Source organism: Colias philodice, chromosome 17, assembly GCF_061535455.1.
Source record: "Colias philodice isolate Cphi_HAF_F1 chromosome 17, ilColPhil1 Martin Lab GWU primary, whole genome shotgun sequence".
NCBI lineage: Eukaryota > Metazoa > Arthropoda > Insecta > Lepidoptera > Pieridae > Colias > Colias philodice.
In genome coordinates, this window is record NC_143102.1 from 7555952 (window position 1) to 7571702 (window position 15751).

Consider the following 15751-nt stretch of genomic DNA (forward strand, 5'->3'; position numbering starts at 1 on the left):
CCTTTAGTAAATCAATAAAAAATGTATTACGATTAGGTTATGAAATAATTATATATGAAATAAATATTTATAACTCGTTTTAATGATCACAATATTTGAAGTGGTTTTCCCAGATATGCTAATGCGGTTATTTACAAGATAAAAACAGGATTGGTGACATAACTGTGTTTCCTTATGAAAGTAAAAGTTTTATTCACGTAACCTTAATAATCCTGGATTGAAAACACTTAAAAGAAAATTAATTCTGAGAACTGGATACAATTTAAGGATCTTTTTTAATAAATTCTTAAGCTTCGCTTAGTATCAGTATGTGTACAGAAGATAATATAGAAGCGAAATAACGCAAATTATTTTTTAATTTTAATAATATTTATTTTAATTTAATTAAAAACTCGATAATTTTAGTTTAAACTGACAAGATATCGAATATACGTGCACTTAGCAGTAATTCTCCGCTTCACTTATAACTCATGTAGGTACATAGTATCACTAATAATATAACCTAAAGGTACTTAATATTTTTAAAGCATCAAGCAAGCAACAACAAAATCTTTCACAATGTAAAATGAATGTAGAATAAAAGCCTCATTAAATAAGTGTCTATTAAGACAACCAAGAACAAACATAAATACAGACAAAATAAAACGAATTACGTATTTTATGCCGCACATTTGATAAGAAATGAGTAAACTTAAATACATAAAATTCAAAGCGTTAGTTGTAACGAAAACACCAATGGTTGAATGGAGTGTATCCTATTTAACATAATATATATAAAAAATACGTCACAGAATAATAATGCGTCTTATAATAGAAATTAAAATCAATTTTGATTGTATATATTATATAACAATGACGGACAGTGCGTTTTTAAGTATGAAAAGAGAATTATTACATCCCAATGACAATAGGCCCTAAATCTTCAGATAGGAACAATGCGCAGTTCGTCATTGTAATATCCCGCAAAATAATGTTCCTTTCACTTCCTTAATTGTCTGAAAGTGAATGGAAAATCCGGAAAATTTTCGAACTTTCAAAGTGACGCGTACAACGATTTTATAATACTCCGTATATTTATACCTATGTACTACTTGCTTATGGCACGATCGGTTTAATTATTGTGTGCAGTTTAATTTAACACCTCTTTCAATTTTGCCGATAAAAAGCCTAGCTAGTTTGAAAATCAAGTATCGACTCAATGCAACACACTCTTCAAAATAATTCCATAACTAACTACATGCTTCATATTCACCGACTTATTTACTCGACTTTTTATTACACTTCTTCATGCACAACTGACAGATAAACGTCGGTTCTTGAGTGGTAGGCTTTACAGTTGTCGTGGTGGTAGTGGTCGGTTTTGGCGGCAACTCGCAGAAGTAAGAATGACCGTGACGATATGGGTAATATATTTCAGGTTCGTGGTCGTATATGAAAGGAGGCAGCTCATCATCCGTGTAGATTAGCGATGAAGCATCTGCAACATTATTTATGATGTTAAATAAAAAAGACATACATAATAGAAATATACGCTTTGTATACCTTTTTGGATACATATAATTTTCACTTGTATAAAAAGTTGTATTTAAAACCATAATCACTTTTTAAGAATATACAATTTTTGGAAGAAAAGATAAATAGAAACTAAACCTTTTATTATAACTGCTTTGAATTATGAACTATTTCTTTAAATAAAAGCTCCACTATAAAACATTTAACTCTATATCCCCAACAGTTTTATATAATTTAATTTTGCATTAGCTATTCCCCAAATTTAGATTGGAATAATTGCGAAATTTAAGGTACAATCATTGTTATCAGAACGAATCTTTTTCTTATATTATGTACTTTCTATTCTATTTTTTTTAGTATTAGTAATTATATCTAGAGCTGTATTAACAATTTAACATACACAAAATATACGAAAAATATGTAGTTACTCTTTTCTTTATTATTTTTCTTCCATTTTTAAGAAGAACTTTAATCATAGTCTACAGTAAACGTTGTTCAACTTCCCAGACACTTAATCAGAATTCTAAGTGCCCTATCAGACTAAGCCAATTTAACTATTTTAACTGGGATCTGCTATTCATTAGTTTAAAATGTCTTTTAAAATAGTTTTTACTTTAAAATACAGTTTTTACTTGTCGGAGGGAAACAAAGTCTTTTGTGTTAAAGAGTAAATAATGTTGTAAGTGCGAATCTCTAGTCTCTCTCGAATTATCTAGTTATTCATTAAAGAGTAATAAAGCATAATGTAATAAAGTAAAGTAAAGGAAGTATAGTGATATTCTATACAACACGAACTAAGCATAAACCACAGATCACAGAGGGCATAAACCAACAAACAACTTATGTTTATTTTAATAAAATGCAAAGATATGTATAATAAGATAACTTTATTTTCAAAATATTACCTTAGAACTAACAATACATTGAAATATTTTTCTACAAGTGGCAATTAGTTTCATAAATATAATATTTTATGCGAGTGACATAAGACAGCTCTTTAAAAGCTTACAGTTTACAGCTTGAGCCAAAAATAAAACACCAAGTGAATAACGACCACCATAATCCTATATTATTGTGAACACAGAGAAAGTAAAACACTTTCCGTGATTCAATCATAACAAGTGGAGACAGGAGGCAAATAAATTCCAAAATAAAAACCGGGCAAGTGCGAGTCGGACTCGCACATCGAGGGTTCCCTACAAGTCTGTTTAAAAAAACGCATAAAAATGCGTTGTTTTTGTAATTTTCAACTTTTGCTTTATCTGGGCTATACGATATCTTATCTTAATTCGTACAAAATCTCAATATTCTGTGTTCACGGAAAATACCCTACAGGTTTCGATTCCCTTGTGAACATCGAAATTTGCGAAAATTTGCAGCATAAGCGACTCTATCGTCTGATTGCGTTGGCTTATAAGTTTGATTTTTTTCAATATAAATTTTAGCTTGATACCTCTACGCGTTCCTTAGAAAAGGGCCGTGGCAGACAGACAGATGGACATCGTTGTCACCTATCTGTCATCACTTCGTAGTGATCCTAAGGATTATTATTTTTCCATTTGAGGAGCGGAACCCTAAAAAGTTGCGTAATTCATCACGACTCACCCTCGTCATTGCGCTTCGTGGGACAGTAAAGTGGGCAGATTTTTAAGCAGAAGAAAAACGGCTCCTTGTCTGAAAAAAATATAGAACATTTTTTTTTCGATAGCAGTGCATGTTTTGAATAATAACAAATAATCTACGCGTTAATTGAAAGCCTTTTAGAGAAACAAGTGATAGAAAAAGCTGTGAAATGAAATGTTATGTGAACTTATAACGAACTCGTAACTTTATAGATTGACCTGTCGTTGTCGATAAGTTTATTATAATGATATACATTTTTAGTTCTCTACTTTTAATATTAAGTTTGTTACTAATTCAATAAATGGCATCAACTTTTACACTATAAAATTATTTTCAAATGGAAAGTTGTAAAGCATTCGAATATCTACATGAAAATAGTTTTACTTTGACCTTCTTTTGTTTTTAATTTAAGTTTAAATCACTACTAAATATTAGTAAATAATTATTAATGATAATTTTATTACCTTCTAATAAAAATAATCCTTCCACCGATACGAAAATTGCTAGCAAAATTAATCGAGAATCGAATAACATTTTCCTACAATTTCCACACTACACACTCCTTTCACTTCAAAATATACACAACTTTTCTTGCACGCTTCAACTGTTTTATATAACTTACTCAATATATTTTATGCCATTTACTATACGGCTTATCCCTTACCACAGTTACTTTTTACTTAACTCCTGTTAAGTTAATTATTCTTTTGTTTCCATTTTTATAACATGTCAAAAGTATATCGTAAAAAATTACGATTCCTTTTAACTTATAAGAGTAACTTGATAATGTAAGAATCATTAATAATACATCCTATAATACCTTTCATTGATTTAGAAATACTTTGAATCAATCACTGGTTTCTCTGATACAGATCTAGGGATATAAGGATCTCGTGGATTTAGCTAAGAATAATGTACCATGTATTTGTCTTTATTGTAGGTACAATACAAACTCGAAAAATAAAATTTCCGTCTCTTGCAGAGCACTTGAAGAGCATATTATTAAGCTATTGTATTTAGTGTGTTTATATATCGACAAGATACCAAGGCTAATTACAATTATTTTATATTGTTGTATACAAGTTATTTTTTCCATAAGTTAAAAACAACGTGTGGAATTTGCATGATGAAAATGCAGGAAAATATAAATTCACGTTATATTATAATGTTGCATAAAATTACTTTAAACTTAAAATTATTCATTGAAATGCAACATAAACCTCGTTTACCGCTGATAATATAACTAAATCAGTGGACCAATTTAATTAAAATTCGGGTAAGGATTAGGTCGAAATGGGCACTATGATTCGATCCCTTCCTCGATATAATATACACGCTACATCATATTATCCTACCCTTATTACGTTTTAACGAAGATTGTGGTATATAGATATAAATATATTATCCATAAGAGGGATACATTTTCCTTCTTGCTTATATTATAAGGGTAGATTGATTTTCAATGTATCTCTACATATCAATAATGTTTAACGGTCCAATGAATTTTGATATAGTTTGACGAATAGATAGGCCGATTAGATTTTAATAATATCGTATTACAGTAGAGCACGAATAAATAGATAGGTACAAAATAAAGTTCAATCACGAGGTGGGTTTCGGGATTATGTAGATATTTAAATAAAAGTTTTGAAAGATTTATTAGATATTGTATTTTTTTTCTTTTCAAAGTATTAATATATACATAACTCCATCTCGCATAGATATAGAAATAATTAACACTATTTAAAATTATTTAAAATATCGGAATTAATTACTTGAAATTAAAAAATAATTAAAAAATAATAAAACGTAAATAAATATAAAACAAAAATAACTACACACATTTAAATCACAACGCACCGCACGTTTGATACGAGTAATTAATAACCCTCTTGAAATGTAATTCAAACAAGATTTTCTAATTAACATCTCATTTAAATGTGTGTAACAAATTGAAATAACAACCTATATAGAAATATATTCATGAATGAAATCTAATTAGAACATGCACCACAAGTGCATATAATAAGTGTAACTACGAATAACCATCTTATTAACAAGCTTTTATTAACCTCACCTGTTTCTATTTAAATTATTTTTTCTTAAGGCTTTATCGTTATAATTAAAAACCGACAATAGATTTATTCTTTTCAGATACATAAATAATAAGTCATTGATTTACTTTGAATTCTTAAAAGTGTTTAAAATTGAAAGCTTTTTTTATATGTACAAAATTTTGACCACATTTTTACCATAGAATATGTCCAATGATTTATGAATTTTCCCCATCACCACTTGGTCTTCATAGCCGAGCGTGTTAAATCAAACTTAGACCTTTCTGAGATGGCACTTTATTTCGCACCCCTTATTAATCAGAGTTTGCATTTCTCGAGTCTCCACTCAAACAACCCAAAGATAAATTAAAAAATTAAAGAATTTTTCGGATTTTAAAACGAAATATCTTCTTATATATAAAAATGAATCGCAAAATGTGTTGGTAAGCGCATAACTCGAGAACGGCTGAACCGATTTCGATAATTCTTTTTTTATTATATTCCTTGAAGTGCGAGGATGGTTTTTATGTAGAGAAAACGTAAACATATACCACGGGCGAAGCCGGGGCGGACCGCTAGTTTAATATAATTATATAAACCGCGTTTTAAAATCCGTTAAACAGTTAAATTTCTAAACATACATAAAGTTCATGTGTTTAAGCATAGTTTAAGTGATTCATTTAATAACGCTATTGTAAACTATGTAATATATTTTTTATAATTATTATTAAAACTACAATATTTAATATTAACTTAGCTAACTACTAACAGTTAATTAGGACGTGATTATAAACATTCGCTTAAAAAACGTACAGGTTCTATGATGCGACAAACATACACAATGTGATACTAACTATAATATCTCATTTGCGTGTGTGATGAAATGATTGTAATCACTTTCTATTTATAACTATTGAGAGAAAATTCGGCTAATCCTGAGACCAAAAGAAACCTTTTACATAAACCGTTTCTACTTGGATATCTTACCTTAAAATTACCTCTGTACTATATTATGTATTTTATTAATATTATATATAGAGGTGTGTTTTTGTGGTTTTATGGTAATCTCCAAATATACTGAACAGATTTCGAACATTCTTTTACTAATAAAATGCAATATTATTGACGAAAATTGCTAAATTTTTTATCGTGGGTTATCCTGATCGAAGATAACCATCTTATGAATTTTTAGATATAATGTAAGTTTAATTACTATTATGTACCAAGTGCGTTTTTACATGTGCGAAGAAGAAATCTTAAAAAATAATGTTCCATTCACATTGTATAATATTGATAATTTGAGATTTCATCGAGTTACCTGAATGTCCAGTGGAGCAGAATTTTATTGATGAAATTTCTCTCCACCCTTGTTACATTTTGTTACCTTTTACCTTTACCGACAAGAATTATTTTTTTCTGATTTCAGAATTCAGACTAGCATTATTTTCTTATAAAATATAATCTAATGGCTAAATTAATCTAAATCCTACCTTATATAAATGTATAACTCAGAATTTCTTTCCATTGAATGAATTGAATGAACATTCCTTAAAAATGTAAAATACAGTGAAACTTGGTTAAGTGGGACCTGGATAAGTGAGAAACCTCCATATCTGGAACTCATGCTGAGGTCCCAACACTTTGGCACTGAATTACCTCTGTTAGTGGGACGAGGTAAACCTCTATATCTGGGATTTGTTCTTTCGATTTATCATCATAGTTACCTCTATAACTGAGACAGCGAGTAAATTTTATATGCATAAACCTCTGTAACTGAGATAACATTGTTTGTTTACTCATTCTTATTCTACCCACAAATTCCACACGTAATTCCAAGTACGTAAGTACAAATTTTGAGCTTCAATTACCTTCAGTTTTAGTTTCACTTAACTATCATACAGATTTTTATTTGAAAAATGTCAAATTATTATTGGAACCCTCTGTAAATGAGACAGATATTTATTTATACCTGTATATCTGAGACACTGGGTAAGTGGAATACCTCTATAAGTGAAACGAAATTGCAGGTCCCTTGATGTCTCACTTAACCAGGTTTCACTGTATTGTATTTCGTCTCCTGTGAAACGTTTATGTCATCAATCACGCACAAATACCAAAAGATTTCGTAAATTTTGTTCTTATTTCCTCAACTTTCCATTCTATTGTCCTTATAAGTCCCCAAAGTTATAGAAACTTCTAGAGGGAAGCTAATACATCAATTATATAAATTGTTATGTAACGCTTAAAGGAAATTACCTTTTATTGAATTGGATATATTCTATAATAAAGATGAATAATATATTATATTCAAATCATTTTCAATATCACACTTATTAGAATTTAATATGAAGAAAAATGGATTATTTATATATATTTCTTCTCGTATCTAACTCATTTTTTTCGAGGCGTTTTGAGCTTTAAAAATGTAGTAGATAGCTCAAGAAGCAGTGTATTTACTATAATGGAAGATGTGATAGAAAACATCAAAGAAGTCTACAAGCTTGGATTTTCGAACTAAAATACACTTTCTTAGATTACATTGTTCATCCTATGCTTTTATCTATTAGTGAGGAATTTGTTAATTAATCATTGTTTTTATTTTATCTTAGTAAAATGGCAATTAGTCCTGCTTTTTTTAGTTAATAGATACATATTTACTCTCCAATTGAAATCTTATTATAACATATTTATTCATTGTCACAAAGCCAAACGGGAAAGTTAACCTGCTTCATATCTCATACAGATTTTAAGCTTTACCTCAGAATTGAACTGCAATAAATTTTAAAGCAAATCGTACGGGATTAAATAAAGGTAAATAATATGAAAACAGCCAATAACATATTTTAAGAATTTATTATTCGCTGGGTGCGCATCGACCCTCATAACGCCTGTCCAATCCAATCGGCAACGCGTTTGATACCGCATGTTACCGATGCTAGAGTGGATTTAGGCTTCCTAGACACGATAGACTAACTGCCTCCAGGCTCCTATAGTGGTTAACTTGTGAGCGTAGTACTGAGGTGGAGACGAAGAAAATAATAGATTGGTCTGGCAGGATACTTAATGCTTATAACCTACTAGCCCGCAAAGAAGATCAATCAGTGAAACAGTTGTATCACTTCACTTTTTTACACCGAAGGCACATTAATAGACAAATTTTTGCAAATACATTTCTTATCTGCCAATGAATTTCTTATTAAATTCAATGTAACACAGGCAGTTGTCAGCCTTTATGCTCTATGAGAGCGACTCTAGATATTGTTGTGTCCAAATTATAGCAAAACCAAAACTACATACAAAATTTTTCATTAGGTTTGGGACAATGTTGCAAATTTTTGCAAATACAACAATTTAAACTTTTTAAACGATTGTTGATTCAACAATTTAAAAGTAATCTGAGCGTAAAAATTAATCTACATTGTGAATATATCAACATTAATTTCATAGGAAAATGGTTATCAATCAAAAATTATTTCTCACCTAGTTTCAACTGCGACTATTAGTCGAACTAGCAGTCATATGGGCTTTAGTATCAATGTCTCTCATCGTCAATTTCACAATATGTATTTTAAAATTATGTTCTACATTGCTCTATAAAATAAAATTCGTATAACATAAGAGTTAAATAGATATTAGGAGAAGTACCAAATTTTGCAGTAAATATATTTTTTTTGAATTTCTTTATTTTGTAAATAAACAATCAATCAATTATGTACATCTTCATCTTATGAATTAAATACAAAATTAGAATATTACCTCAATCACAGGAAATGGAACAAAATGGAAAATACTGAATTAGAATATGGGAATATTATAAATAACAAGAAATGGATATTTATGTTATTCACGCACTAACCAATGTCATACAGCCATCAGAGAAGGGAAATAGCAATCTCTGGTGTGAATATAGGTTTAAAAACTAAAAACAAAGTTCACCTCAACGAGGGTTATTTAAAAATTGGTTTGTGACCCGCAATAGTTATCTGTCAAAAGTAAAATACGAAAAGTTAGATTGAAACGGATCCTACTTTAAATTTTGAGCAAAAACTTTTCATGTGCAGGAAGTACCAGTATAGTATAGGACTCGTTTCAGAATGATTTATGTGTTTTAAGGATAATATTACAAATATTAATGGTTGAAGACCAAATTATAACTATCGCCTGCTTCGATGTGGCTTTTTTATTATATTTTTAACTAGCTGCTCCGCGCGGTTTCACCCCCGTGGCTCCACTCCTGTTGCCCGTAGCGTGATGAAATATAGCCTATAACCTTCCTCGATAAATGGGCTATCTAACACCAAAAGAATTTTTCAAATCGGACCAGTAGTTTCCGAGATTAGTGCGTTCAAACAAACAAACAAACAAACTCTTCAGCTTTATAATATTAGTAAAGATTTTACTCTTAAGATCAAAACATCTTCTATCAATGTCCAATAAACACAGAATGCAGTCATTTATCACTTTACATTTTTCCATAATGTATCTAATCGTTTGTATAGATGCTTTTTTATTATTATTTTTACATGTGATATCTAACGTTGAGTGTCATTCTGAATATGGGTACAGAATATTTACATTCAAAGCTGTGTATGTGAAACATTCATGTTTCTTATTCCAATATTATGAGTACTATAATTTATACCCTTTTGAGAAGCTTTTCTATTGTCAGGTAAGTACCTACCTATGTAACAAAAACACTTCCAAGGAAATTAATTCAAAAGTATTCATATTGTCTCAAATAAAGTGGTATTTTTTCGCTTTTCTACCAAAAACTCAAGCCAGTTTTGCTTACAAACATTGAACCTTTCAAACTTTTCTGAATAAAATCACGTTTCGCTGAAGTCTGTCCACAAAATATGTTTTTAGAAACTTGGAAGTTTGTGCGAAAATTTTCAAGACAACTTTGTAAGGTTATGACAAAATGGTAATACTTCGCACTGCTTTATTTACAGTATTTTTATACTTATTAATTATTATACACACATATTTAAATCATAGGTATACACGAAAATGTTATTTACATTATTTTAACCCTCTCAATTATATCGACATTACTTTAAAACGTATCAAGTCTTTAAACAAAATATTTTATATTACGTTTCCATGCAAGCTTCTACTGTGCTTCTACTATATATTTTTTCAAATATTCATACGAAATTCGATTTCCCAATTTTAATCATAAACCAATTTCATGCATCCCAGCCTTGCTATATATCAAAACACAAAATAAACCTATCAAATACAGTAAACAGGTATAACATACAGAATTTTCCATCGACTGCAACTTTCAAGTATAGAGAACAAAGGTTCATCCAATGAGTTATTGATCGTCTGTATTATAATGAGCTTCAGTTACAAACATTCTATGAAAAACACGTTTATCGAAAACCCAATATGCGTAATAAAGCAGTGTTGGAATTCCTCTGTACAGGATTCCATTGTATTTTGCAAAACAGAATGTACAATTCGGATTTCGAAATACTTTAAATATGTTAATTTAAATGTGAATTTACGTGTACGTGCGATTTAATTTTTATATTTAGGCACAAATTATATTCAAGTAACGATTCACAATGCGAATTAGTCCTAAATAGGATCGAGAGTTGCTATTAAAAAAAACGAATCACTGAAAAATGATGAATTTTTTTTACCTTATTCCATTTTGTAAAATACTTTTTTATGATAAAGTCTGTGGAAAGAGCACTAGGTAGAAGTAATTTTGTATTTTATTTATATTGTCGTATAATAAAATAGCTTAAAAATAACAAACCACATTTCTCTTACGTTTCAAATGCTACTCTTTCGCTATTTTCCGACGAGTTCGACTAACGCGCACGCGACTAAGCCGCCGCGCCGGTACCAGCGTTCACACCATCATTTTTCTTTTTGTCATTACGTACTAAGAACCCTGTAGAACCGCCATCCTGTTACAAATAACTCGAAATTTTGTGTCAATATCTCCCGGTCTATATTATGCATATGATTTCGCTTCGTCCACTAATGCTGGTTAAAATAGAAAAATCCTACATTAACACATCTCTTGACAAAATTAAAAAGCTCTACCGCGTTTTATAATATGGAACTCTACTGTAACTAAACCATTTAGAATTGGCTCTACTTACGTTTCGTAATATTTCGATAGATGGCGCTGAAATAAATTTAGTATCGTCTTTTACTTAGATTACTTATTTCCAACTATCCTTCGAATTAAAAATAAATCTTTCTTCGTTTATGCTGATTAAATGTATATTTGGTTCAGTTATTACTTGTCAAATATTTGTACTTAAGTATTTCATTTTTAATCACATAAGCGCACTTCTGGTTAAAGCTTTTGATAATTAATGGTCTTTGATGTTTTTTTTTCCATTAATCACTTCTCAAATAAATTATTGGTGAGATAAATTAAAAGACTACCTTATTTCATTATGATTTTAGAGAGCTTTCCCCTATGTTATTATGTAGTTACTAACATACTTATCCCGATATTATTCAAACAAGGAATATAAGGTGCTTCTGAAACTTTTGGGATTAACGTATCTACTATCTTGTCATATCATGTGTTTTCTTTTCCGTCGATATCATGAGAATTTATAGTTGTTAAAAATAATCCATAGTATCTTCTTGAAGATAAGCTAAAAATTAAAATCTTGCTCATATTTTCTTATTGGATTCCCGTTTGACAAAATATGCTTGTTTCTTTCAGGAAAAGTTTTTTCTGAAAAACTACAAGTGTGCTAAAAAAATGCTGCGTATCTATCCACCTACCACCTACATAATATCACAAAGAATCACGTGTTTGTTATGGGTCACGTTACTGATCAATTTTAAGCTACAAAGTATCGATTGCTGTAATTTGTGCTCAAAATGAAACGCAATATGTAGGATTTTTAAAAAGCTTTAAGGCTTATCTATGTCTGCCTTTATGTAATAGGTTTAAAAATGGTGATGACTGATGATGATAGGATGTCATTGTTTGGAAACCAAGCTTTGCCTGACAAATTACATGATTGATTGAACTTTTAATTCTTTATAAAATTCCTCGAACAAACTACACTTTAATTAGGTACTTGTTTTTTATTAAATGTTTCATAGAGCCTTTGTTTAGAATCAGATTAAAAATATGATGTCAAGCTTTTTGGTTTGCATCTTTCTTCAGGTTATTTTTTTTTAAATCCACTAGTTGAAACACTAACGTGTTGTTCGTCTAACGTTGCAAGCAATTAAGCAAGCATTAAGTACCTACCCGCACGAAACGTGCACCTTTGGGGAAATAATACCATTTCGGCTAAAACACTTCGCCAGCAACTTGCAAAACCGAACGTATGTGCCAACTTGTATGTAACTATGAGATTGACGTAACATCCACTCCGATTATGTTAGGAATGGCTTAGCTAGCTTTCTCAATGAACGGTTTCATGTTTACCAAAACAAAGAACTCTAACCGAACCGGATAGAGTCTAAATTCCACTAATCCCAAGCCACAGAGGGAAGTTTCAGTGTTTCAAAGCATGAAACGTTTCCTTTGTAATGAAATTGTTGAAACTCTGTTTGTTACTTTCAAAGTAATCGTACGGAAGAGTTTTATGAAGTTAATTGTTTGAAAACCATAGTAAACAATTAGAAAATTATTCCCACTCTTTAAAACCTTTCAAATATAGGCCTACTTGAAGTTTTAACAAAGCAAACATAACAGTCCAATTTGTAGTTGAACTGCATTGTTCGAACGTTTATTTCCACTTGAAGACGTCAGCAGTAACAGTCGAAGCGGCTTACTAGTACATAGACGCAACTCGATAGTTATGTACTTGCTGTGTACATACATAAGCCGAGGTATGAAACTGACAGCTCGTTTCCCAGTACTACATAAACCTGCGTATTGATTTTTACAATTTACGCAGATACCTATTACTTTCCATACGAACTGGCAACAAAACAACGAACTATAAACGTTCAGGTTTTATATAACGCTAATTTGTTGATCCTCCTTATATTCGGGCATGCGTATTCCGAGCGGGATTGTTTTGTTTACATACTATCGCCTAACAGGTATCTCGCATCTAATTACTCTGTCGGCACCTTGAGACAGGGGGAATTCACCTGAGCGCGGCAGATGCGTCGCAGCTGCCGTCCGGGCCAGTCCTCTCGCCCCGCGCGCCCGCCCCCGCCGGCCGCGCAATCGCGTAACAGTTTTATTTTCCCGAATGAACTTTATCAAACAAAGCGTGCATACCCCGCGCCCTGCATCTGCTCGCCCAGCTGTTTCTCTTGCAGCTGGCTGCGTCGTCTCGCTCTACCGCATTCGAGCGCAACCCGCCAGACAGAGATAAACGCTACTCGCAGCGATCGCATCGAGACCCTTCAATTCCCTGTGCACGGCCCATTCGCAGTTCGTATCCCGAAGCCGGCGGGCTGTTAGCGATTATGACTAGTAAACGAAAGCGCGATTGCGACAATGAGACCGAGCGGCAGGCGAAAAGGCAGCGGCGCCGCAAACGTTCCCGCAGCGAGCCGCTGATAAATGACCCGCAAAGTTCGGAGAAGCGTCAGGCTCTTAAGCGCCTGTTTGGAAGAATTTGCTCGGTGGAGATAGAGAACGAGCACATATCTGATGATTCTGCTGACGACAACTTTGACGACCGCGAAGTATTTGGTGATGAAAACGAGGACCCTCTTCTGGATTCGGTGCCGGTTAACATGGACCCTGAACAACTCGGATTTCTGGTGTGCGCTCAAGAGACTCTTCGCTTCCTGCACGGCCGCGGCATCCCGACGGAGCACCCGGTGTTTGCACGTCTGCGCTCGCGCCTCTTGCGCGGCATAGGCGAAATGGCGGTCGCCTGAGTATTACTTGGCCCAGAGCCCTCCCGAAACTAAACCCAGGAACAGATCTCTTCAGTGTTTATTCAAGTGTCGATGTGTTGTGTACCCTTCCTAAACAACAAACTCTGTCTACATTCTGTCTTTCGGGCTCTGGTTAGTTCTTAAGGTTTTCAATGTAAGGTTGATAATTGTGTAACGAAGCAACAGGTGGCCTGAAAAGGCGTCTAGTCACTATCTAGTCAATGTTTACGAATTATATTTGTTAAAAAGAACTTTATTATCATTCGAATAAATTCGTCCACTGTGAATGTGTTTTTTATTTCATATCCTTCCTTTGTTGACCTGTATACTAAATAATTTTAAATGCTGCCATGCAAATGATTTATTATCAATAAGGCGCTTTAAAGATTTATTACATTTCTGAAAAGAAATTATGAATAATATGTAAATCAGATAGCATAAAAAATTACAATTATATTTTTCTTTGAACAATGCGAAATGATTTTATTTTGACTGATGAAAGAATTCAATTAAATAGTTATGAAAATACAATTTTTTTTAACACAAGCAAATTCAATGCAAGCAAACTCAATTTTAATTTGATATTCGATTAACATGAATTTGATGTTTTTGGTTTTTATGGCATAGAAATGCTTCATAAATGTAAAAAATTCGATTAACATAATATATTAAATTTATTAATTACCACTCAACTGTAAACTTCTGATATAACAAATAAAAGATGCATTCAGAAGAAAACCGCATTTTCATATTTTAAATTCAAGTCATTTAAAGTTCACATTTACTAACAATAAATGGAAACAGGAAATACATTAGACATTTGATACCATAAGAGCTAACACGGAGTTTTTTTTTACATAGATTCTTGCAATGTAATGTAAATCATCTCAATCAGTCTATCAGATTTTCCGAGTGTTGTTGTATTTTATAGGCAATCTTTATCATTAGGTAATCTTTATCTCTATTACAATAATTAATCTCCTATTTATTGCAGAAACATTTTATGCATTGGAACGTGACTTGATAATGATTATAAAAGAGTTTTATTAGGATTAAATTATCGTTTTAACACTTATTTACTTACTGCATGCACTTGCATTTCACCTGCAGGCGCGCGGCTGGATCAAAATGTAGATGCTTGAAAGAGCTTTTTCTTTTGATCAAAGAACTTACAACTTAATATCTTTACAGCGATATAAAATAATTATAAAGTGATTTATTATACGAAAACTAATAAATAAGGGTGTAAATGTCGTACTTGTTTTTCGGTGGTGGAAATGATATTTTGAGAAAAAAGCTCTCTTAGAGATTAATACATATTGTAACGGACATCGACGACAAACATTTTTTGAACTTTTACTGAATGAATGCACAAGTCAATTATTCTAGGTTTTAATTTCTTATCAATAAATAAATAGTTAACTGGATTATTATCATTATAATAAAACTATAATTATTGTCAGAAGAAATAATTGGGAGATAGGTGTCTGGTTTTCTTGACTAGTTTAAGTCTAGTGAAATGAGCCTACAATACCTAAGTATTACATTGACCTTATTTAGCGAAGTTATTACTTGCATGGAAAAGTGCGTAATAGTCATGAACATAGCTATTATAAATAACTAGCTTTCCGCCCGTAGCTTCGCCCGCGTTGACTAAAACCTTATAAATTATATACTAAAACCTTGATCTTGAATCACTCTATCTTTCTTATATATAAAAA

The 15751-nt window shown here is 31.5% G+C and overlaps 2 protein-coding genes across 2 annotated transcripts; one reads left to right on the forward strand and one right to left on the reverse strand.

The window, feature by feature from the left end:
• Positions 1-1256: 1256 nt before the first annotated feature.
• LOC149481171 (uncharacterized) lies at positions 1257-3754 on the reverse strand. The gene is made up of 3 exons (XM_089705811.1): positions 3600-3754; positions 3118-3186; positions 1257-1477 (listed from the first exon to the last, which is right to left on the reverse strand). The coding sequence occupies exons 1-3, from the start codon at positions 3667-3669 to the stop codon at positions 1257-1259; spliced, it is 360 nt and encodes a 119-aa protein (XP_089561937.1). The 5' UTR covers positions 3670-3754.
• Positions 3755-13014: 9260 nt separating this feature from the next.
• Positions 13015-14317, forward strand: insb (insensible). Its single transcript, XM_089705888.1, has one exon. It carries the CDS (start codon positions 13611-13613, stop codon positions 14028-14030), a length of 420 nt encoding a protein of 139 aa, XP_089562014.1. The 5' UTR covers positions 13015-13610; the 3' UTR covers positions 14031-14317.
• The last annotated feature ends 1434 nt before the right edge of the window (positions 14318-15751 follow it).